We start from the raw sequence: 25,690 nt of genomic DNA on the forward strand, positions 1-25,690 counted from the left end.
TGCTAAATGGACTCAACACATAGAGGCTTGAGAGGGACGGAGCTTTGTTTTCTCTCTAAACTGTAATTAGGCCTAGGCGCTGAGAACATTCTGGTTAAGGTACCCTCTCACAACTCTCTGCTGTTGTGCCCTTGAGCGAGTCAGTCAGCGTTATTTTAGAGGAGTCCGGGATCTGAATAAGAACAAAATATATTTAAGACGCTCCTGATAAAATTAAATACATGTGTCATTCCCTCGTGGCATCCAGAACCACCATTCACAATCAACCACAATATCTGAATTAGTCATTATTTTATTTTGACGTACAAAATAATGCAATCCATTGAATTAACCTAATCCTCTGTAAATGAAAAGAAATGTATGCACTTGAAAGTGATTATATAAAACTGGATCATGAGTGCTTCAATTTCAATTTTGTACCAAGAATAATTAAACAGTATTCAGGCATCTGAGAGCGGGGAAGATCAGCCCTTTGCAAATCGCATTGGCTAATCGTTGACCCTTCTGGTTTGACAACCAATACTGTTGGCCAATCGGTGAGCAGATTTAGTAAAGCGGAAAAAACACTGCCATTCCGAACCAATTGTGTTTCTTTGCCGTAAACAAGGCGGTGCTATGTGAGGGACACATCTTGCACACCCAATCATGAATTTTCTTTGACATTCGGGGCGGAACCAAGCGTCCATCGCTTTATATCCATCCTTCACAGCGTGAAATTAGGATTTTCGTTGAAATGGCGGAGACGACCGATAGGATGGAGGTATGTTAAGCAACACGTTACTAAGTTAAACTGTGTGAAATGGCAAGAGTTACATAAGACAAAGCCATTTTTAATAGGGATGAACCAACAATTTAATATTGTTGTGTTTACTCTTGCTACATTGGAAGGAATTCACTTACTGCGCATTTGTTGGGACATACACTGAGAGCATCCATTTTACTGAGCTAGCCAGCAACAGAGCAATTCATTCATTTATCGTCACGTGTCGATTAGCCAATAAGCTAATAAGCTAGTTTGAAAAATAGTACACTGTCTTCAGTAAATAGTCTATACGAAGTTAAACGTCGTGCACTTTCAGTTTAAGAAAACGCAGTCGTAGAAATGCTTTGGGTACATACCATTCGCCACATTTTGTTTTTGATGAAATCGATAGCTGGCAAACTTACTTGGCTAATGCTAGTTGGCTAGCATGTCATTTTTTTTTTTGTATAGGTGGGCATATGGATCATCTTTTGTTTTACCATATTATCGTGTTATTTCAACATCTAAAATTATTCACTAGTTTGCCATGCTAAAAATGGATAACAGTACCGCTATAATCTTAAAATTTTAAGATGCAGTTGCTGTGTCGTAACATGGCTTGCTTATAGTGGCTATAGGGTATATCATTATTTCATAGTTAGTCTGAAGTAAATTCCAAACACGGTTGTGTTTGCAATCTCATATCTTCTTTAAATTTCCGGTAGCTCGTTAAGGAGGCTTTACCTGTAAGATTAGGCCTCAGTTACAGCATCACTTGTAGCACCATGTGCTCCCGGGGCCAGGCTACACAGCGCTAGTTCTTTGTGCTCGTCAAAAAGTACCGAGTTATACCAAGTCAGTAGTGGAATTTTAGGTCACTGCTTTGATTTATTCACAAGACATGAAGTAAAAGTTGCGGCTACGAAAGCTCTACTGTTAAGTCTACGAATTTCATATGCCAAGTGCTGGCTTTAATTTTTATTTGGTCCCCTTTGTCCTCTTACCTGTGTAATGCACTCTATGTAAATTCTCTGTAAATTTGTTATCTCTTTCCATTTGCGTTGATGAACTGATGTTTAGTGTAAATCTATTAAAGATTTTTACCAATAAATAAATAAACAGGTAAATAAAATTAAAAACTCTTTGGCCCTGTGTACTGGTTTGGCCCAGATTAAGGTTTATGTATGGTTATTGTTTAGTTCACTGTGCGCTTCCCGTTTTTCAGGTTTCCCAGGGAGAAAGCTCAGCTAAGCCTGCTGCAGAGGACATGACCTCCAAGGACTATTACTTTGACTCCTATGCTCATTTTGGCATCCATGAGGTAGGCACAGAACTGAGAGATTAGCCCCCCCTCCCCACTTCTTTCCATTAAGTACAGAAGGTTGGATTCATGACCTTTTTTTTTTTTCAGCAGCAGAGCAGTTTCATTTAATCCAATTACTAGTTTGTGTTACTTACGCTTTCATTTACCCTCCTTTTCCCCATGTTTTTCTGTCTCTTTCCTTCTCCAACCCCGCAGGAGATGCTGAAAGATGAGGTCCGCACGCTGACTTACAGGAACTCCATGTTCCACAACAAACATTTGTTCAAAGACAAGGTTGTGTTGGATGTGGGCAGTGGCACCGGCATCCTCAGCATGTTTGCCGCCAAGGCCGGGGCCAAGAAGGTCATCGGGGTGAGTCTGAGTTCCAGCCATCTTCAGATTTATTCAAAGAGAACAACCAACTGGCGGATGCGCTGCTTTGAAAAGATTGGTGCTTGGGTTAAGAAACTGATGCTAAAATTTGATTAACTCAGGCATAGAAGTTTTTAAGTATTGAGCTATTCATAGACATTGATGTGTGGACATTTTTGTGCTGTGTAATGGTAATAATGAAGGCAGTGCCACGGTTCATATGAGTAACATCAGTCGGAGCTATAGGTGGATTGTGGTGATCCCGTAATGTAAATCATACGGATTAGATTATTTTAGTCATTTGTTTGTGCAACCAGCCTATCCTGTTGATGTGAGGATCAGTGACGGTGCAGTGCTGTTGCCAAGTGCCTGGCTGTTTATGTTGGACCTTCATTCCCCAGATTGAGTGTAGCAGCATATCCGACTACGCTGTGAAGATTGTGAAGGCCAACAAGCTGGATCACAGTAAGCACTTTTCAGAACCCTTAAGCCACAGTCCTATCCATACATTATGACCGTTGCCTTTATCCTGTGGCGGTTATAGGCCTTCTGTGTATGTCAAATACAGTCACTTTAATAATTCAAAATTTTCTCTTTCCTTACAAAAGTACAATTCTACAAGATGGCTAACTGTAAAAAATTTGTGTGTGTGTCTCTCTCTCCTTGCCAAAACCAAGTTTAAATATAGGAAATAGAAAATCTGTGTCTACATAGGATTCTTTTGTCATTTAAGAGCTCAAAAAATGAGTTTTAATCTGACCTATTTGTACTATTTATCTCTCTGGAACACTGCTTTTTGGGGATTCTTTGGTATGACCTGCATAGTTTCAAGCGCTTCTCCTGTAACTGAAACATTTGACAAGGGTACCCCCCCGCCCCCCCTTTAACCGCATACCCCACATCTCTCCAGTTGTTACCATTATCAAGGGTAAGGTGGAAGAGGTGGAGCTTCCTGTGGATGGTGTGGACATCATCATCTCAGAGTGGATGGGCTACTGTCTCTTTTATGAGTCAATGCTCAACACGGTCATCTATGCCAGGGACAAGTGGCTGGTAAGTCTTTGTGTGTGCTTGTGCTCAGACGTGTGACAAGATGTGCTTATGTCTTGGTGAATTTGATCAGATTGACAGTTGGCCTCTGTATCCCCTTAACTGTGACTTACACACATGGCAGAAAATCTGCCTTTTAATACATAGAGCGGTGATCCGTGTTATTTCTCCCCATTTATAATGCATTCTTTTTCGTCTCTTAGAAACCAGATGGCTTGATATTCCCAGACAGAGCTACTCTCTATGTCACAGCCATCGAGGACAGGCAGTACAAGGACTATAAAATTCACTGTGAGTACCTGTGACCCTAATGGGAATTGTAGTTTGAAAAAATGCCGCTGTGGATGCAAAGGGGAAAGCTTAAGTGTTTTGTTTATGCCTCTCTATCCCCACTTCGCGGCTGATTGGTCGTTTGTGTGAACGCTCATCTTTTCTCAGGGTGGGAGAACGTGTATGGATTCGACATGTCCTGCATTAAGGAGGTGGCCATCAAGGAGCCTTTGGTGGATGTGGTTGATCCCAAACAGCTGGTCAGCACTGCCTGTTTAATTAAGGTGAATCCTGTCCTCTTATATCCTCAGTGCACCTGTCGCTGTTTTGCAGCTGAATGTCAACAAAGTATATCATGGCAGACGAATGAGTAACCTGAACCAGAGGTGCCCAAATCCAGTCTTGGAGAGCCAGCATCTCACTGCTTTTGTTATCAATGAATTAAATAGGGTTCTCTGGTTAGCTGAAAAGTGCACACTTCTGGTTTTCCTGGTTAATGGGAAAAAAAATCAGCATCTAATTTGGAGGTGAAGACTGGATTTGGGCACCTCTTATGTGGACTAATGGCTCCACCAGATTTTGGTCATCGATGAATAAATGTGGTGGGTTTAGCAAACTCATGAGTTTGGAGATGAGTTATAGCAAACTCCTCTCTTTGTCTTCTCTATAAGGGAATTAGTGAAGTTACGAAAGGCCATTTTAAAGGCTGTCACTGTGGGGAAAGACAGAATGAATGACTCTGTCTCACAGAGAGAGGACAGGGGTTTCAGCGGCTCTAAAAAATATCCGTCACTAATAGAAGCAACAGAATCTGCTCATGGTTACATTCAGTCACTTTACTCAAACCACGAATAGGATTAACTTTTGTTCCAGAAGGCCTTTTTTTGTAGATCTAGAAAGCTCAGGAAGCTCCAGGATGACAATTTCCTCCACTCTATGTATTGTGACATGAAATAGTGAAATGGTAACTGAGTTTATTTATTTTTGTGATATTACTGTGAGGTCCAGTGATGTCACAGATGCCACTGAAGTAAGAATCCCAGGAGCGAACGTCAAGTGGTTGTGTCCTAACAGATGTTTTACCTTTCATCACCAGGAGGTGGACATCTACACTGTGAAGATCGAGGACCTGTCCTTCACGTCCCCCTTCTGCCTGCAGGTGAAGAGGAACGACTACATCCACGCCCTCGTCACCTACTTCAACATCGAGTTCACCCGCTGCCACAAGAGAACAGGCTTCTCCACCAGTGAGTCACAGCTTATCTCTCTGCTGTGTCTGTGTCATTGGTTAATGAAGCTGGGCTCCTCTCTGTTTGTGTTTGACTTGTACAGTGTTTTGTAGTGGTTTGTGAGAGATGAGTCTCTCAGAGCAGCAGGTATGTTTATGGCGTTTGCCTTGCTTAATTATATTCCAATGTGTTTTTTTTTTTTTTTTTTATTCTCAGGTCCTGAGTCTCCTTACACTCATTGGAAGCAGACAGTATTTTACCTGGATGATTACCTGACGGTGAAGACCGGGGAAGAGATCTTTGGCACCATCAGTATGAAACCCAATGTGAAGAACAACGTAAGACCAGCTTCTTTTTGCCATCCTTACATGTTGCTGTTACACTGGGTCATCCTGCAGTTACGCCGTTGGTTGCTAAGCTAATGCTTGTTTTTCCCCTCTCTCCTCTCCATCTTTACAGAGAGACCTGGACTTCACCGTAGATATCGACTTCAAGGGTCAGCTGTGCGAGATGTCCAAGTCTTCAGAGTACAGGATGCGCTAAAGCCCTCAAGTGTTTCTTTGTTTTTTTTTTTTTGTGTGTGTGTTGTCAAGGGTAACTGGAGAGAGATCAGTGTCTGTGTGTGTGTGTGTCTGTGACCTCATTCTGTACTGTGACGAGAACTCATAACCATAACTTTTAGAGAACTATGTGTTCATTTTTTTTTTGGTGAAATTCGCTGTTGTCAATGAGGGAGCATTGGAAAGTTTTTGCGAATCGTTTTTTTTTTTTTATTCGGACGTTTTGGGTTTGTGCGCAAAAGAATACGCGAGAGGGGACTTGACGTGAGGGATTTTATTGTGCAATAGTTTCTCAGAATGCATCTGTTTTACCCATTTAAGCTGTTCCCCCAACTCCATAACCTGAGAGAGCACCTGATGATAAAGTTAAGAGGACACGCATGTCTAAAGATATACACACACATACTCATTCACATGCGCGCACACACACGCTGATTGATCTCTGTAAATAGTGTTTATTTTCAGTCACTTTGACCTCATTGCACATCTGTCAGGCAATGCGTTCTCCTTGTCCCTCCATTTTTAAAACCAATTTTTTTTTTGTTTGTTTATTAAAACCCACTGTGATGGGTCTTACTGCCTCTTGTTAGCCAATCAGCATGCCTGTTTCAGCCATGTGGTGGTAAACATGTTAGTCATTGGTATGTTCTCGAAATTCCTTTTGATAAATTGTCCTCTGCCTGAAAAACTGGCTGAGTTGTTTTTTTTTTTTCTTACTTTTTTCCATACATGTTCTCTAGCTGGTTGCACCCCATTTTGTTGTTGTTTGCCCTTCTGATGTGGTGTCAGAGCAGTGTGAGTTTACTACCAGCAGAGGGCGCCAGCCTGACTCAGCGTGGTCATATTGCTCCATTACATGAAGATTCTTAGCAATGTTCCTGGGCCTGCCGCTCCTACATGTGGTGATTTGGGGGTGGGTGAGAAGAGATGACTGGAGAAGGCCTATGAGGAGTTGATGTCAACCTGTATTTTTGCTGCAAGTCATGAAGGGCATGGGTACAATAGAATGTAAGTCTGGATATTTACAGTTGATACTGTATGTAACCAGTACTCTCCGTTCAATTATAACCTTGTTTGGTCTGACTGTCTGCAGTCCAAGACTTCTGCTGTAAGCACTTAGACTCGATAATGCACCTTAAAAGGTTTAAGTGTTAACTTGTATGACAGAGTCCCAGCCCTGAAGGTAAAGTTTGGCTGACCTGTGTCTGCGTCGTCACCAGTTTGGAGTATTACCATGTATGAGCGTGTCCAGTAGAAAGTGTATTCATTTTCATTCTTGAATTTTTTTTAAAATAAAAATAAACAGGAAACTGATTTTTACTTGTAAGCTGAATCATGTTTGATAAAAAGGTTTTCAAAATACTGGTGAAATGCACATTACCCATGGACTACAATCCAGCACTTTATATGCCATGTTTTATACATCTGTATATTGGATCTAAGCTTTCTTGAACTGTTATCCAGATTATTTAATTGTGAGTACATCCTGAAAAGTCACTTATTCAACTGTTAAAACCACTATGGAAGCTGACACAAGGTACCATAAATGTTCATTCATTCGTTTTCCAAGCTGGCATCCTGGCCGGTATGTTTGAAAACCTTTTAACTAATGTGACTACATTTAGTATTACTTATTGGCTAAAACTGATCAAAGTGATTACTAATAATGTTATGCCGCCTTGTGAATTTACTACTTATTCGCCAAGGACTTATCTGCATTTCTGCAACCTGCCAGCAGTCTGTTTAGTTCAGTGAGTAAGGGAATAACCTTTTCAATATAACTAAAGTGATTGGTCTAATATGGACAGCTTGTGTGTTTATCACCCAACTCTGCTATGATCTAGAATTAGTCCTGCTTACCTGTTGCCTAATACTCAAACTCCTTGTAACGACTGGAATTAGTAACTTGAAGAGGCAATACTACAGATTAGCAGTTAAGAATTTATTATAATGCCAGGAATAAACAATTTACTGTATAAATCTAATGAAATATTCAAACCACAAAACACTAGTCCAAATTAGAAACAAAAGCATAAAGATTTAATGCAAGTGATAATAATACAAAGTAAAACCAAGAGTTAAAGATTTATCATACCTGGCAAGAGTGACGACACACAAAAATATGCGTGGGAGTTCTGTTTACAGAAAAAGCTTCATACACCACTTTGACTCTTTCCTTTAAATACCCATCCAGAACAAAGAAGTTACTGGCCTTATGTAAATTTGCATGTATGGTGAATTAACACATCTGAGGACCTTAGGATGGAGATAGGATCCTGGGGTCGCCTTTTGTGCTCCCAGAGTGGAGTAGAGATACTATAATCCCAGGTTTCTTATAAAAACCTTATAAAAACCTATCCTATTGTTATACAACTGATATTAAGCTCCAAAGTGTTGACATTTTCCATTCATTAATTAGGTTGTGAACACTTAATAAATCATTAATAAGCTATTACACCCCATTAGATAAAAAGGGTAACTGACCTGTTGCTTGGCCAAATAGTGAGCCCACATTTATGTGTATTGAGATCTCATTGGTTTCTTAGCCTACTTTGTCTTCTCCATCAGCGAGCATTTATGCCTGTCAGCTTCATCAAATATTTGCATTTAGCCACCGTCAGCATATCTTACTAGTATAAAAGTTTCATTTGGCATATCAAATTAACATATCAAATGACCAGATTCATACTCTAAGGCTTTGGCCATATTGTTTACCTTCACATTTTCAGCGTTCTATCAGCAGCTGTCCTCATTATTATAACAGGTGTTGATATTGTAAGGCCATTTGTTCCTGAAAGCTGGTTGAATCATAGGAGTGAGCAATACACATCTGGTGTTACCTGTGAACAGTCACTGCATATTCTAATGTACCTCTGTCTCCTAGTGTTTGTCTACCATCGGCTTACTATTCCCCCTCCCTGCTTCCAGGACACAAGACATCCTGCTGTCACAGTGGTGGATGTCAGCATATTGGGGTTTAGGGGTAAAATGTATTTAAATTCAGTTAAAGGGTGCACATCACGATTAATCTCAGGTACACTGACGGAGAGCGTGCAGGCAGTCTGATTTGATCAATTAATTTGAATATTACGACAAATTAAGTCTATTGTTTGCGAGAAAAAAATCAACAAAATCGTTTGCAGTAAAAGGGCTAGATTGGGGAGGGGTGATTCTGGGTAAGTTTAGATACTGTATCAAAAAGGAACAGCCCATAGAAAATATGCAGGGAACAGCAAATGAGGAGACACTAACCCACAGCCCACAGAAAGTGTGCAGGGAACAGAAGCTCAGGAGATGGGGACTAAAGCCAAAGAGGGGCCATTCTCTAACCTAGTTAACTTACAATACCCAACTGGTCCTGCTTATGTATTAAAGTTCAACATAAAACATGAGAAGGCCTTCATCTAAACTCGGTGTTGCTGCAAACAAGGTCTCACTGCATTTGACACGATTGATTAAAATGCTGTGGTCAACCGTCTAGAAAACTGGGTTGGTCTCTCTGCATGTGTTCTGAACTGAGGATTAAGTCAGGGGGTGCCGTCATATTTTGATTTGACTGTTGTGGCCTGTAAAGCCCCTTGAGACTGTAAACAGTGATATTGGGCTCTAAATAAACTTGAACTTGAACTTGAACTTGAACTTGAACTGGTTCCGAACATACATTTCAAGGAGACAATTTTACGTTAGTCTTGGAGGTTGTGTGTCAAAGAAACATAACATATCTTCTGGTGTTGCACAAGGAAGCTGTCTTGGTCCCCTTCTTTTTTCATTATGCATGCTACTGCTAGGTAATATTAGGGAACACAATGTCAACTTCCATAGCTATGCTGATAACACAACTATACATTTCCATTGAGCCAAATGACATAAATGCGTTATGCTCCTTGATCACCTGCCTGTCAGTAATCACTCAATGGATGTGTCAGGGAACAGGCAAGGACTCAGATGCAGATCCAGCAAAATCAGGTTTATTAGGCAATAGTCAAAAGACAGGAGGCAGAAGTCGGAATCCAAGACACAAGCAGAGTTCGTGACCAGGAGAGCAATTGAAAACAGGCAGACAATCCAAAACAGCAGGCAAAGACAAGATCCAGAGGCAGGCAAAAGTCAAACGCAGGGTACAGGCAAAAGTCAGTCAAAACCATACCAAACTCTCAGCGCAACAGGCAAGAACGAAATGAAGAATATGGTGAGACGAACTGACAAACAACGGTGAAAAACTGGCAGAGCTAAATAGGCAGAGGGCAGTGAGGGAACTAGGAGCAGGTGTGAGTGATAACAACCCAGAGCACATGGTGATGAAAACAAAAACAATACCACAAGTGTCAAACACTGACAGACAGGGGGAGACAAAAACACAGAGTTCAGGTGGGAGTACTGACAGGATGAGTAAACGAGGACAAGACTGAAATACTATTACCTGGCCCCAAACCCAGGAGAGACGCACTTTCTACCAGACTAAGACACTTAGGCCATCAAAACAAACTGGAAGTCATAAGCCTGGGTGTAATTTTAGACTCAGATTTAAGTTTTAAACCCCACATAAGCAAGGTAACCAAAGCAGCCTTCTTCCACCTAAGAAATATTGCCAGAGTACGCCCATTTTAACTCAATAGGATGCTGAGAAGCTCATTCATGCTTTTATTTCAAGTAGACTAGGCTACTGTAATGCTCTTTTTATTGGTCTTCCAAAAAAGTCAATTGCGAATCTACAGCTAATTCAGAACTCTGCTGCTAGACTTTTAACAAAAACAAAGAAGAGAGAGCATATTACTCCTGTTTTAGCCACGCTGCATTGGCTCCCTGTATCTTTTAGAATTGATTTTAAAGTCCTTCTACTTGTATACAAAGCTCTTAATAGTTTAGCACCCTCTTACATTACTGATTCTCTTTATGTTCCTTCACGAGCCCTTAGGTCCTCTATGGCAGGTCTTTTAAACATTCCAAAAGTCCCCAAAGATAAAACTGGGGAAGCTGCTTTTATCCACTATGCACCTAAACTGTGGAACACTCTATCAAGAAGTATTAGAGTAAGGCTAAGTGGACAGTTTTAAATAGCAACTAAAAACATACCTTTTTACCTTTTACCTTTTATTAGCAATTTTCTCTTTTGTTTTTCTCTTTTTGTTTTAATGGTTTTTATTCATTTTATCCATTCCTCATTTTTTTTTTAAATTTCATTTCATTTTTTAAATTTTTTTTTATTTCATTTGACCTATTCTTTTAATTATTTTACTCTAAACAGATTTATTCATTAATTTTGATTATCTTCCCTGTTGTATGCCCCTTGAGTTATGTGGTTTATCCTCATTTTTCTAATTGTGTGGTCTACTTAGTACTATTTTACTTATTTTATTTATTTTATTACTTTTTATTATTATCATTATTATTGTTATTTTCTTTCTGCTGAAGTGTAAAAGCACTTTGAGCTACATTCTTTGTAAGAAAAGTGCTATACAAATAAAGTATTATTATTATTATTATTATTATTATTATTATTATTATTATTATTATTAATATAGAGTGGTGGAGTTGTTCGGCAAGTGTGACAGTTTTATTAAATAACACCTTGATGCCATGAAAGAGAAGCAACAGGGAACTCATAAAAGACCACTTGTTTCACTGCTATCAAACAGAATCCAGAATGATTTAATCAAAGCTTTGGCCATGTCAGTGTCATCCAAACAGAAATTCAAGAGAGCAAAATCTTTTCCATACTCATGGATGAACCACAGATGTTTCACACAATTAACCGGTTTCTTTTGTTGTCTGATATGTACACGAGATGAAAATCAAGGAGCGCTTCATTCAGGAGTGCAATGTGCATTCAACAAGTGGAGATGCTCTTTAGTAAAAATGTAGAAAATTTAGTAATGGCTCCACTGGAAGAAAATAACCTAGAAGTAGATAACATCCAGGGTCAAGGTTATGATGGGGCTGCAAAGATGAGTGGGCGCTGCAAGGGACTTCAGTAAAGAATTTTCAAACAAAATCCAAAGGCCGTGTATGTGAGCTGTCAGGCACATTGCCTTAATCTGGTGTTGGTAGAAGGTGCAAAGTCAAACATCTATTTTGTCAGTTTGTTTAAATGTAGTTGAAAACTTTGCACTTTGCACTTTGCACTTTGCACTCATCAAAATGACACTCCTCAGTGGGTGATGCAATGATTCTTCTCAAGAGCATCTTGTGTCTGGAGATCACCTGTCCAATCTTTCAGGTAACTGCATGCATTGCAGCAGAAAGATATGGACCTGGCTGTAGCCTACAAAGTTGTAGATGGAGTTCTGCAGAAGCTAGCCCACAGCGGAACAAGGGAAGAGTTTGAGGAAATTTTCAAACAGGCGACAGAGAAGGCAGCATCAGTGAGCCTGGATGCCCCACCTGAAGTCCCTGGACAAGTTGATGTGACATCAGTTGCTGCTGACCATACTTTCCCAACTTTGCAAGAGTACTACTGAGCTAAAGTGTACCATGTTTTTTTGGACACAATGACACAAGAACTTCAGAGACGATTTAAAAGAGAGGATAATTCCACATGGGAAATTGTGAATGCCCTCCACTGCCTTACAGTCCCAGACAACTGGAAAGCAGCAAGAATCCCAACGTTCCATGTTGCATTCTCTTTGAATATAGGTCGCTATAGTTTGGCAGGTTACACTGTAGTTGTTTGCGAACATCCTGATCCATGTGCCACTTTTTAAATTTGAGCACCTGCCCCTCTAAAGGTCTCTGCATGATCCTGGTCCGAAGGAATGGTGAATGGGATGAAGGTGACTGTGGTAGATACTCCTGGGTGGTGTGATACAGATCTACCTGAGGCAGAGAACACACACGAAACAATCAAGTGCATTGATATGATATCCAGGGCCTCATGTCTTCCTGCTCATGGTGGCTATTGTCAGTTTACCAGTGAAGAGAACCAGGCTGTCCAGAAGATACAGGATACAGTCTTTTGGGCATCAGGCACTAAATACAGGATGATTTAGTCCACTCATGGAGATGATCTAGAGAGTGGAAGTATTGATGACTATCTTAAAAATTCAAAAGACAAACTGAAGAAATTTGTTGATAAGTATGGAAAATGCTTCTATTTGCTCAGCAATAGAGACCAAAGCAATCATACTCAGGTGCTGACACTTCTGCAAATAAAACTGCGCATTGTGAAACTCAGTGGAGGTGAATGCTACACTGACACAACTTACAAACTTTCAGAAATCTATAAGAAAGAAGAAGAGTTTCAAATTAAAATCATGAATGTTGAGAGGGAAATACAGATGAAAGAGGCTAAGTTTAAGAGATGGAAAAAAATAGACAGTTGGAGCTTAAGGCAAAACTGAGAGAAACCGATCAAAACCAGCACACATCATAGTTAGCAGAAAACAATGCTCAGATTTAGTCTTTGGCAAAGGTCCTATGCAATGTGCTTGAGCGGTTCGCTAGTAATGGGAATCGGACGAAGTGGAGCACGGGGAATAACCGGGTTAGGTTTTCCTGCTTTATGGCAACGGTGGCATGAATGACAACGCTTCACCACATCCGACTTCAGACCAGGCCAAAAGAAATATCTTAAGATGGGATGGTAGGTTTTCTTTATCCCCAGATGACCTGCAAAGTCATGGTCATGCCCTACACTTAGAACTTGCAACCTAAATTTAGCAGGAACAACCAATTGGTAAACTGTATTCCAGACAAAATCTCTGCTCTTTGGCGGGGTCCACTTTCGGATTAACAAACCACCTTTCCAATAATATTCAACCGACCTACTTACTACATCTCCCTTTCCTGTAGCTGCAGCGCAACACCTGGCCAGAGATGGATCTCTTTCCTGTTCATGCCCGATCAGCACTTTATCAATGAAAAGTGTCAAATTTGAGTCGACATGTTCAACATCATTAGACATGGACAGCGACTCGTTGCTCGCGGATTAGTGGGATGGAGATGAGTCGGGCGAATTCTTGAAAGACATAAACGTGTTGGACAAATCAACAGACTGACCCAACTTGCATGCTTAGGCCCTGGTAACCACCCACGCTGGAAACACCTGAATGAGATTAAAGTCCAAATCAATGCTTGATGACTTGGACAACCGATTCAGAATTACCTCTGGAAGAGGAAGAACTTTTCCGCCAGCTAACTTGTCTCCCAATATAAAAGAAATGCCTTTTACAGGTAGCTGTGGATCAATGGCCACTTTGACAAAACCAGAGACCAACTCACTAATCATATGTACAGTGTGTAATGGAACTTTTGTCATTTCCAACCCAATTCCTTGCACCAACACATCAGGGCCACAGTAAGTTTCATCTGAAAATGGAAGAGTGGAGGCAAGAATAAAAGATTGTGGAGCACCAGTGTCTTATAACATTTTAATATATAGGTCCCCTTCACTGCCAGTGACTCAGACCAATCCTTTTAAAATGAACGGATCATAAACCAAATCAATGTCACTGTCAGATTTATCAGAACTCGAAGCACGCACAAATCCAACACTTTTAGGTGTCGGTCTTTTCGGAGACTGATTTTTCTTTTAAAAGCAGGGCAAACAGTGATTAGATGACCTACCTTGTGACAATGATAACATTTGCGAGGTTCAAGTTGGCTTCTCAAACTTCTCAAATTTCTCTGGCTTTGCCTCGGGCTGGAAGGCAGAGCTGGATCATGACAAGGAGAGGACGAAACAAAGGCATTTTTATACGTTAACATGAATTCATCAGCACACATTGCAGCCTGTGCTATTGTTGTTACTTTCTGGTCAGTTAAATAAGTCACTCCGGACTCTGGAATGCAGTGTTTAAACTCTACCAGCAATACGAATTCTTGAATCTGTTCTTTTGTTTGGACTCGCTGTGATGTGCACCATCTATCAAACGCACTCTCCTTCTCTCTCATGCATTCAACATAGGTCATCCTATCACTCTTTCTGAGGCCGCAGAATCTTTGCTGGTGGGCTACGGTTAGGGTTAGGGTTAGGGTTCGACCAGACCTAAGCAGGCCATTTCAGAGTTATGGCTAGTCGTTCAAAACTGCTGAAGTATTTTTCAACTTCTTGGTCATTAAATGGCAGAACCATTTGAATATTCTGGCCCACATCAAATGGTTGTTGTAACGGAGGTAACTAAGAAGGCAGAGCTGTTGGAGGAGCAGTTGGAGGAGCAACTAAGGGAGCAGTCATCGGAGCAGGGGGAGAACCAACAGGAGAGGCAGACACTGAACTATAGAGCGGAAAAGCTGGAGGGACGCTCGGGGAGATGGTAACCTTCTTTAAAGCCAATTCCATCTCTTTTTTTTTCAATGCAAAGTCATGCTTTTCGCGTTCCTGTTTGTGTTGAAATTCCCATATGCATTCAATCTCTCGTTCTTCTTGCTCTAACCAAGCCAAAACAAAGGCATGTTTAAAACCTACACACAGCCAGCATCGCCCAAACTCGAAACGATGTTTCTTTTAGCCTGTCTAATGGGCTACTTATCGGAGGCAAAGAATTCCACAAGCACAGCAAAATAGGTAAGTTATACAAAGTGCTGTACAGGGGGGGGGCTGCAAATAAGTATAGCATAAGCTGTATTAGATTCATTCAAACTGAGCCGACCAAACTAAAGCAGCCTTGGTGACTAACCGAAAAAGTGCTATGTCCAAAAACAAAAATGAAAAAAAGAGGGAAAAAAATATGAAAGAGCAACACTGTAACTTCAAAACCAGTTAACTTAGACACGAGAAACTCTGGATCCTAACTGCCTATCCAAACAGCTAAATAAGCCTAGCTTGTCTTCGAAAGCTTACCAACTGAAGACCTCTTTAAGCACTGAACGTCATATGAGCTGGCTTCCTACTGAAGCCAACTAGTTCAAAAGCAAAACAGGCAAAATAACAAAACAAAACAATAACACAGTGCTCTGTTGGAAGGATTACAACGACCCAGCTGGAGACACACTAACTTACCAGAGTTCCTCGTTTACTAGCACACTTCCTTCAGAAGAGGGAGAAAAGACAAACCCTGATTTGTCTTTATCCCGGACGAGCCCCCAATTTTGTCACGCCCTGGTCTAGGGTCAGGAGCGTGAACAAAAGGGAGGTGAGATGGCAAAAAACACTGCGAGACCAGCCTTGGTATATTTTAAAGTATTTATTATAGAAATGAGATATATACGAGGGGAGAATAAAAGAAAGCTATGGCTCGTAAAGCAAAAGAGAGTCCACATACAAATACCGGTTGTGAATGGGTCAATCACAAACCAGGCATTGTTTGCAGGAAGCAGAGCGACTGTGGCAACGAGTTTGAGGTGTGGTGTGACGTGGCACCAATACAGCTTCTGATAAACCGAAACTATGCCCTTTTTGTAGGGCTGAAAGCCCAATCACACGCGACCATAGGTGGAGCGAGTAATTAGGGTGTCATCTACCCACGGGATGTCATGAAACATTACAGGAAACACAAAGGAACAGAACAGATATGCTGACAATGAGCATAACTTATCATACACATGCCAAAACATCTAGCAAGAATAGATTAAGGTGTTTTGAAATGGAAGAATCAATATCCAGCCCCTAGCTGAGCATTTTTATTGTTTGAAAAGCCCAGTGAATATCCACACCTTAGAGCTATAAAGATTTTTATCACAAAGATGTGCAATATAAATGTATATTTCACAGTCTTATGGTTCTGTAAGCAGGAACAGCCAAAAAAATCCTCAAGGGAGGCCCTCTTACTGGTATTTACCACTTATCACTTTGGAATCTTCAATAATCATTTAGACACAAGTCCACTGCCTCGCTAGTCTTTGTCAAGGCATGTTGTCATTTTAAAATGTCACTTTACTAGTTCATTTCATAATTGCATAAAAAAAACATGCCGGTACAGAAAGCTTTCAGAATAGCAACAGCCCAAGCCCATGTGTCACCCCAGTGCAGACATGATGGAATGAGAATTGCGAACTATAAGGTTGTGTTACAGTTGCATGCAGACATGTCTACATATGTACATATTTACTTGAACAAGCAACAGTATTTTGAATAAAAAATCAGTTAATACAGTCAGTTGTCCAATCTTTGTGACATATATCACTAAAACAGATAGAAAATTCTAGAAGAGGTAATAAATCAAAATTCTGTTCATTAATCCATGGATCCTGGATTCAGAAATAGAACCATGTATAATGTACACTGGATGCTACGTAAATTTAGAATACAAAAAGCAGTTGATAGTAGTAATGCCGGTTTTGATACCTGCCCTGTCACTTCATTAGCAAAATGGGGCAAATTATATTATTCTCATACTCAGCATCACAGAAATTATTGCAAGGTTTTAAATGATTATAATAATGAATGCTAGAACTGAAACAACATGTTTGTACATGTGCTGGTACCTGAGCAAATGAAAATCCAAAAACATCAAGAGAAAAATACACATGTGGATAAACACATCACGCAATGATACAGCCTGACTTTTTCTCTAGGTTTCTCCTTAACCATTCCTCTTTTTGAGCCATTGCTTGGTTTTTCTGATACTGCAGTACCGCCAACTCCATTTTCATCTGTCTCAGCACTGAAGCCACTAGCACTCCTCCTAACTTCCTCTTATACTCAGCCTCTTTCATCTGTATTTCCTTCTCAGCTTTCATGATTTTATTTTGAAGCTCTGCTTCTTTTTGCTTATATGTTTCCAAAAGCTTGTAGGTTGTGTTAGTGTAACATTCACCTCCATTGACTCTCACCATGTTCTGTATTTTTTGCAGAAGTGTGGACACCTGATTGTGGTTGCTCTTGTCTTTGTTGTTGAACAAATGGTACCGTTCTTCACACTTATTAACTAAGCTCTTCAGTTCATCTTTTGATTTTTTTAGGTAGTCTTCAAGATTTCCATCCTCTAGATCATCTCCACGTGTGAACAAAATGAACATGTATTTGGTGGCTGCCTCCCCAAAAACATCCTGTATCTTTTGGACAGCCTGATTTTCTTCTTTGGTAAACCGACCGATGGCCACCACAAGCAGGAAAACATGAGGCCCTGGATATGTCATGTCAATGCAATGGATTGTTTCTTGTGTGATCTCTGCCTCAGATAGATCTGTATCACACCACCCAGGAGTGTCTACCACGGTCACATTCACCCCATCGACAGTGCCTTCAGCCTTCTGACAGACTTTGGTCACTGACCTGGAGCAGGCTTCTTGGTGGAAAGCATCTTTGCCGAGGATGGTGTTTCCTGTTGCACTCTTTCCAGCGCCAGTCTTTCCGACAAGGACAATTCTGAAATCTCCTTTCAATTAAATTGGTAAAAAAGATTAATTCCTGCCTTATCATCATTTACTGAATGAAGCTCATTGTATCTGATCTGTATAAAAACAAGTAATCGGAAAACATGACAGAGATCTCTCTTCCTGCTGTTGCTTATGTTCTAAACTTGTTTGTTTGAATATTTTAGTTATGTGACATTAGGACCATTCACATGCTGAGAGCAAACTATCACCACTTATTAAGTTAGAGATTAAAAGCCCATGTTAGCAGAGCAAACTATAAGCACTGGTAGTGAATAATTTTAGGATATTTATTCTCTCAAATGCATTTTCATTGTATGTCTAAATCCCATTACTCAGTACCAGTATCACCCTCTTCAAATTGGTCTGTTAGCTCTTCTGCACTGAACTGAAAAAGTTTGAATGTCTCAGTACCTTTCAATTCATGCGCCATAGTTGTGTTTGGTCCGATGAATTCAGTTTAGCCTGCAAGACATTTAAAAGCACAGGATTCTTGTTCCCACCCATTTTATTCTGACAAATCATCATTTAGCATCATCCCACTGCTCTGCCCCACAATCACATTGTACATGAAAAAGTGTAGTCAGACAAACAGGTTTACTACAGGTTTCAAATCTGTCATCCAAAGAATGTGTTTTTCTTCTGAAGGCAATTTGTTATTTAAATCCTGTAATGTTTAGAGTAAATGTATTTGTGTATATGTATGAATATATAATATTTTTTAAGGCTTACAATTTTTAAAATGCATTCATAAACACACTTCATTCTACTACATTTCCAGTGTTTAGGGAGTTACTTTGCCATAAGAAGCAAAAATTGTTCAGGGAATGTTAACTGCAAAATGTAACCACATAACATCTAACTCATATCTTTCTCCTAAGAATGTTGGTCTACTAACAGGATGTTCTTTGAGCAAGCTTAATTGCATAATTACACGTCAGTGATGATGACTGAAAGTATCAAAAATGAAAAAAAAATTGCCATGTGTACGACTGGGCTTACATGTATTAGTTGCAACAGAGCACAGTCTGAGCAGTGTGATGAGAGTGTATTATGCTGATGTTGCTCACCTCTATAACTTTATCATTCAGCTTAAATATTAAAGAAACCCATTTTTCTAAACACATATTTAACTTTTTCATTATCATGAAATTCTTGAACATTAATGGATTAACTATTAACATTTTTAAAAAGCCTATCCTTTTCATCTGTATTAATATAGCAATGATCAATAATGCACTATTTTAGTTCAGCTGAGGGTAGTGGTCATGCCTCCTTTGGAACAGCATAAAGTGTTGTGTGGCCAGTTTTCTGTGGAGTATTACAATAAATGGAAAATTTATGCAGTGGAGTGGGCAGTAGAATCTGTAAAACTCCATGTGACTCCGAGATGATACAAAGATTAATGAGAGTGAAAGAAACCACCATGTCATCCCCAGCCATTTGAAACTACCATTGGACATGATGCAGTGACAGCGGCATGGTGCTACAGTGGTTAACGCTGTCGAGTCACAGCAAGAAGGTCTGATTCCTGGCTGTGTGATTCCTGGCTGGGTTCGATTCCTGGCCGTGCAGCCAGGGTCCTTTCTGTGTGGAGTTTGCACAGGTCTCCACCGGGGGCTCTGGTTTCCTCCGACAGTCTAAAGACATGTAATGTCAGGTGAATTGGAGATACTAAATTGCCCCTAGGTGGGCAATTCTTCAACTATGGTCCGATTTCGTAAGTAAAATTTAAGCATGTAGCATCTAACATTTTTATTTTTATAAAAATACATTGATATGGTTTATTTCTCCATTCTGCAGAAACACATCCAGATATAGGCTGTGATGATTTTATTAAATAATACATATTTCACTCTAATATTAAAAGGAAGTCATCATTTCCTGTTGTGCAAATGACTGTTGTGGAAATAACATTTTGTCATATTTCTTTTAAAATCTCATGATATGTTAGCCTGTTAATGTCAGTTTTAGCATTAAATACACAATATCAGATGAAATTGGTCCAGTTGTTTTTCTGTTCATATAAAATATGAGCTGTTTGGAAATGACATCTTGTAAACATATTCTCAGTTTAACTCATATTTAACTTAATTTTTCATCCTTTTATGACCCCCTATGGAGGTCACTATTTTCTCCAGCCATGTGTTCCCCTGTTGAGTGGCTGTTGCTATGGTGACCAAGTATACAAACCCCTAAAACATGATCCCAGCATTCTATTTTGTACAGTGTGGTGGAAATGACAGTGAACCCAAGGGACAGGGGTTCTTTTTATGAAAAATACAAGAAAATGTGAATATATATTACAAAACATAATATATTTAGTTAAAATAGACATTTATGTCTAATTTGTATTTGAACTCAACATTATTTCAATATTAAACTCAAAATAAAGCAGGGTTGAAGGTTCAAAGTCCCGCTTAGGGACAAAAGTAGTTCAGTAAAAACAATACATAAAAGTCCTCATGCCCACTCAGTGATCACGACTATCAAGCCAGCATTCCCAAAGCCTCTGCAACAGTTTGAGTTGGACATTCCAGAACCTGAAACTTGTGGGGGAAACCACAGTAGGAAGGAAGAAACCAATAGATTTAAGTTTACACTTAAACAAATTGTTATTTGACTAGCAATCGATATTACATGTCAAAAAGTTATTATGATCAGTGTTTTAGAAAATAAAAGGTAGCAATATCGCTGTTCCACCACAGTAAGGAAATAGGTTTTGGAGTTATTCTGTGTGTTACTGGTTTCTCTGTGGGGTTTTTGTTTGTACTGCATGTAATATAATTGGTATTGGAACCATTTAAAACCATGTAGATGCCTTAAAAAGCCCCCCCCCCCCTTTTTTTGAAAGGGTTTTCAAGTGTACACAGCTGACTTTGACCTGTTTTACCTGTGGGAAGAAACTGAGTTCAACAAAAAGGCAGGGTCATTAAATAAATTGCCAAACTGTTAAATACATGAACTTGTGCTTCTCCATTGTATAAGTTTCCAAATATGATTTTTCAGTTATCTGCACTGGACCCACTGTCTGAAGCCGGTGATGTGTAAACGCCATGATAGTCATTTATCTTGTGACAATCTAAGTTATACAGGTGAGCAGTCAGTAGAGACAAAAAAGTACACGTGAAACTCCAAGACAACATGATACAAAGATTAATGAGAATGGTAGAAACCACCATGCTTCCACCAGCCACTGGAGAAGGTATGAAAAGAGTGTTAGATCTAATGCAGTGAATTTTTGAGCCTCTAAGACCATGCTGGGCTCTGGACAGATGTATGAAGCATTGGCAGTGGATAACCATCGACCCAGCAGCTTTAGGATTGAAGTCTATATTTATGCTGACCTCTCTTTTCACTAATACTTTAGGTTCAGCAAACTGGTTGCTATTTAATGTTATTAAGTCTATTTTGTTAACCAGTGAACAATTTTTTCTTTGCTCATCTAGTGCTTTGCAACTCACCTTATCTAAGGAATGTTGTTCTTTGAGTTCCTCAAGGTCTTCAGCCTGCTGAAATACCGCATAGGCCCATGTTGACCTTTATTCCTTTAGCCAAAACTTTGATCCAGAACATCATGTTCATACTAGTTGCCATGCATTTTCCTTTGTTACTAAGCCATTGGTTTCCCATTTGTTTTATGGCAACTGAAAGTGTTTCTTAGGGTTCCCAAAGTTAACCTCACCTGGTCTAGGACATGATGGGACGACTGTTACTGATTGTTACTGTTCCTACCATATCAAATGAATATTTAATGTTTTCAGTATCATAAAATACCTAAATGTTACTGGATTAACTATTAACATTAAAAAAGCCTATACTCTGCATGTGTATTAATAGGGCAGTGATCAATAATGGACTATGTCAGTTCAACTGAGGTCAGTGGTCATGCCTCTTTTGGAACAGCATAAAGTATTGAGAGGCCAGTTTTCGATAAATGTATTACGATAAATGTCAAATTAATACTGTTGAATGGGCAGTAGAATCTGTGAAAAACTCCATGAGACTCTGAGGCAATGCGATGCGAAGATTAAAGAGAATGAAAGAAACCACCACGTCATCACCAGCCATTTGAAAACACCATTTGACATGATGCAGTGAATCTTTGAGCATCTAGGAAAATGTTGGGCTCTGAACGGATGCATGAAGCGTAGGCAGCGGTTGACCACAGACCCTGCAGCTTTAGGACTGAAGACCGTATTTTTGCTGGTGTTTCTTTTCACCGAATGTTTAGATTCAGCAAACTGTGTGCTATTCGCTGTCATTGAGTCCATTTTTTTAAGCCAGCCAACAAATATTTCTTTACTCATCCAGCTTGTTGCAACTCACCTTATGTAAAATTCCTCTTAAGCATTATTTGTGCAAGCAATGTAGACTGCCTGAATGCAGACTGAAGCACATGATGAACATCAAGAAAGTGAAAGAATTTAAGTCAATTGTGTAAGGATGGTAATGTTGATGGAAATAGAATAGAAGCTTGTTTTGTTTCTTCAGAGGAATCCAAGTCATCCCTCCCATAACAGTCTGGCATGAGATAGGAATGCTGTAAGTTCAGCTATAGATACACTGGTGTCTTCTCTCGTTCTGTTTCTGAAGTACATTAACCCTCAATGCACTGGTACTTCTTTTGTGGTGAACAGCCAACTGACCAGAATGTTGTGAGTTCTTCAAGGTCTTCAGCCTGCTGAAATACCGCATAGGCCCATGTTGACCTTTATTCCTTTAGCCAAAACTTTGATCCAGAACATCATGTTCATACTAGTTGCCATGCATTTTCCTTTGTTACTAAGCCATTGGTTTCCCATTTGTTTTATGGCAACTGAAAGTGTTTCTTAGGGTTCCCAAAGTTAACCTCACCTGGTCTAGGACATGATGGGACGACTGTTACTGATTGTTACTGTTCCTACCATATCAAATGAATATTTAATGTTTTCAGTATCATAAAATACCTAAATGTTACTGGATTAACTATTAACATTAAAAAAGCCTATACTCTGCATGTGTATTAATAGGGCAGTGATCAATAATGGACTATGTCAGTTCAACTGAGGTCAGTGGTCATGCCTCTTTTGGAACAGCATAAAGTATTGAGAGGCCAGTTTTCGATAAATGTATTACGATAAATGTCAAATTAATACTGTTGAATGGGCAGTAGAATCTGTGAAAAACTCCATGAGACTCTGAGGCAATGCGATGCGAAGATTAAAGAGAATGAAAGAAACCACCACGTCATCACCAGCCATTTGAAAACACCATTTGACATGATGCAGTGAATCTTTGAGCATCTAGGAAAATGTTGGGCTCTGAACGGATGCATGAAGCGTAGGCAGCGGTTGACCACAGACCCTGCAGCTTTAGGACTGAAGACCGTATTTTTGCTGGTGTTTCTTTTCACCGAATGTTTAGATTCAGCAAACTGTGTGCTATTCGCTGTCATTGAGTCCATTTTTTTAAGCCAGCCAACAAATATTTCTTTACTCATCCAGCTTGTTGCAACTCACCTTATGTAAAATTCCTCTTAAGCATTATTTGTGCAAGCAATGTAGACTGCCTGAATGCAGACTGAAGCACATGATGAACATCAAGAAAGTGAAAGAATTTAAGTCAATTGTGTAAGGATGGTAATGTTGATGGAAATAGAATAGAAGCTTGTTTTGTTTCTTCAGAGGAATCCAAGTCATCCCTCCCATAACAGTCTGGCATGAGATAGGAATGCTGTAAGTTCAGCTATAGATACACTGGTGTCTTCTCTCGTTCTGTTTCTGAAGTACATTAACCCTCAATGCACTGGTACTTCTTTTGTGGTGAACAGCCAACTGACCAGAATGTTGTGAGTTCTTCAAGGTCTTCAGCCTGCTGAAATACCGCATAGGCCCATGTTGACCTTTATTCCTTTAGCCAAAACTTTGATCCAGAACATCATGTTCATACTAGTTGCCATGCATTTTCCTTTGTTACTAAGCCATTGGTTTCCCATTTGTTTTATGGCAACTGAAAGTGTTTCTTAGGGTTCCCAAAGTTAACCTCACCTGGTCTAGGACATGATGGGACGACTGTTACTGATTGTTACTGTTCCTACCATATCAAATGAATATTTAATGTTTTCAGTATCATAAAATACCTAAATGTTAATCCAGTAACATTTAACACTTAAAAAAAGCCTATATTGTGCATGTGAGAATGAAAGAAACCACCACATCATCACGAGCCATTTGAAAACACCATTTTCAAATGGTGGACAAAGGTGGACAAAGTACACAACCCCATGACTTTAGTCAAAGCATAGATACTTCTGGTCAGACATTTACTTGTATTGGGGTAAAGTTGTTCAGTTAAATGTTTACTTGAAATTTTTACTGAAGTATTTAAAAGTACATTTTCTTTTTAATGTCAACACATTGTTGTATTGTTGCCATAATTCATTTAGAGAGCCTAATGACTCTGAAACAACCTACTGAATGGACTGACTTGTTTGAAGAACCTGTAGAATAAAAAGGTTGTGGAATATGCGACAAAGCCTATAGAGACACAGTTGAATCGAATGCTTCCTCTATTAAAGATTAATATAGACTATTATAGGTTCAGTTAAATAGGCCCTAGGTTAACTCAGATTGGCCTTAAAAGGATAAACATGTCATAATGTTGTAGTCTAAGTTAATTTTACCTCTACTACATAGCATTGCCTGAAATGTGAAACAGCTGGATGACCCTCGTCACCGCCGTTTCCATCAACCAGTATCATTTTCTTGTCCTTGTTGTTGAAGACATGGTACCTGCCTCCACACTTCTCAATACATTTCTTCAGTTCTTTCTGGCTGTTTTCCAAGTATCCTTGTAAAGCGTTAATTTGCATTAAATAGTTGGATGGAAACCCAGCTAGTGCTGTGACAGGGCATGCCTTTTATGCTACTTCTGGTTAAAGTGTGCGTGATGAATAAAAATTCATCAGTATTTTGTGGGTTAGCCCACTACATATTCCGTTTCAGTGTAAACAAAGAATGGAAGACTGGACTGGCTTGTTTTGTTGAGTATGCTAAAGTTGCGATACGGGGTGTCTAACCTGTCATTCAGTGCAGCAGTAGGTTATAAAGAATGTGCAGGTCAGTGATGGACTGTGAGTGAACTTAGACTGCTTTTATTGTCATTTCCACATATGCATAAACTCATACATACAGGGGAACGAGATTGCGTTACACAAAGACCACAATGCCACATAAAACAAATAACAGATAAATACCACATAAACAATAAATAACGCACAACACGCTGTGCCAGCTCGCTTTTATGGAGGTCCGTCTGAAAATATATTTCTGGCTACACCACTGCTACAAGGCCCAAGAACCTAGCGTTATGAAAGGTTAAAAATATTGGAGATTCATGGAGAAATATTAAAATGGGAGTATTCCGGGAGAGAAGGCTACAATATAGGAGAAACCCGGAGAAAAACGGGAGGGTTGACAGGTCTGGCAGAGACTAAGCCTTCCTAATGGTGAAATCAAAATTACATTATGCATAAGTTAAAGAAAACAGACAGGTCTTTAGTTTGGTTTTAAAGGTTTCAGGAGAGTTTGCCTCCCTAATTTCCATAGGTAGACTATTCCAGAGGAAGGGAGAGCAACAGGAAAAGGCTGAGCAGCCAGCAGATTTCTTTTCAAGGTTGTAAGGGTGTAATTAAGTCGAATAGGTAGGCCGGCACAAGCCCATGTAGAATTTTATATATCAATAAGAGGACCTCAAAATCTGCCCTTGCATGAATTGGGAGCTAATGAGGGGAAGCCCAGGACAGATGTAATGTGATCAAACTTCCTTGTTCTGGCCAGGATTCTGGCAGCAGCATTCTGGACCAACTGAAGACTTTTGGTACTAGAGGCATGCAAGCCAGAGCACAGAACATTGCAGTAATCAAGGCGAG

General features: G+C 39.7%; 1 protein-coding gene across 2 annotated transcripts; it reads left to right on the forward strand.

The window, feature by feature from the left end:
* Positions 1-714: 714 nt before the first annotated feature.
* Positions 715-6,807, forward strand: prmt1 (protein arginine methyltransferase 1). 2 transcript variants are annotated; one of them, XM_030793790.1, is made up of 10 exons: positions 715-760; positions 1,968-2,063; positions 2,262-2,417; positions 2,819-2,882; positions 3,328-3,470; positions 3,671-3,758; positions 3,906-4,021; positions 4,834-4,984; positions 5,183-5,304; positions 5,426-6,807. In XM_030793790.1, the coding sequence occupies exons 1-10, from the start codon at positions 734-736 to the stop codon at positions 5,507-5,509; spliced, it is 1,047 nt and encodes a 348-aa protein (XP_030649650.1). In that variant the 5' UTR covers positions 715-733; the 3' UTR covers positions 5,510-6,807. The 2 variants fall into 2 exon arrangements, with proteins under 2 accessions (XP_030649650.1, XP_030649651.1); XM_030793791.1 differs by having other exon boundaries at positions 734-760; positions 1,977-2,063.
* Positions 6,808-25,690: the final 18,883 nt, after the last annotated feature.

The sequence above is a fragment of the Chanos chanos genome, chromosome 16 (assembly GCF_902362185.1).
Source record: "Chanos chanos chromosome 16, fChaCha1.1, whole genome shotgun sequence".
NCBI classification, from domain to species: domain Eukaryota; kingdom Metazoa; phylum Chordata; class Actinopteri; order Gonorynchiformes; family Chanidae; genus Chanos; species Chanos chanos.

Coding starts and splice junctions, on each gene's coding strand:
- prmt1 (XM_030793790.1), top strand. CDS start 734: ATGGCGGAGACGACCGATAGGATGGAG. Junction 2,418..2,818: donor GGGCCAAGAAGGTCATCGGG/GTGAGTCTGAGT, acceptor TTCATTCCCCAG/ATTGAGTGTAGCAGCATATC. Junction 3,471..3,670: donor ATGCCAGGGACAAGTGGCTG/GTAAGTCTTTGT, acceptor TTCGTCTCTTAG/AAACCAGATGGCTTGATATT.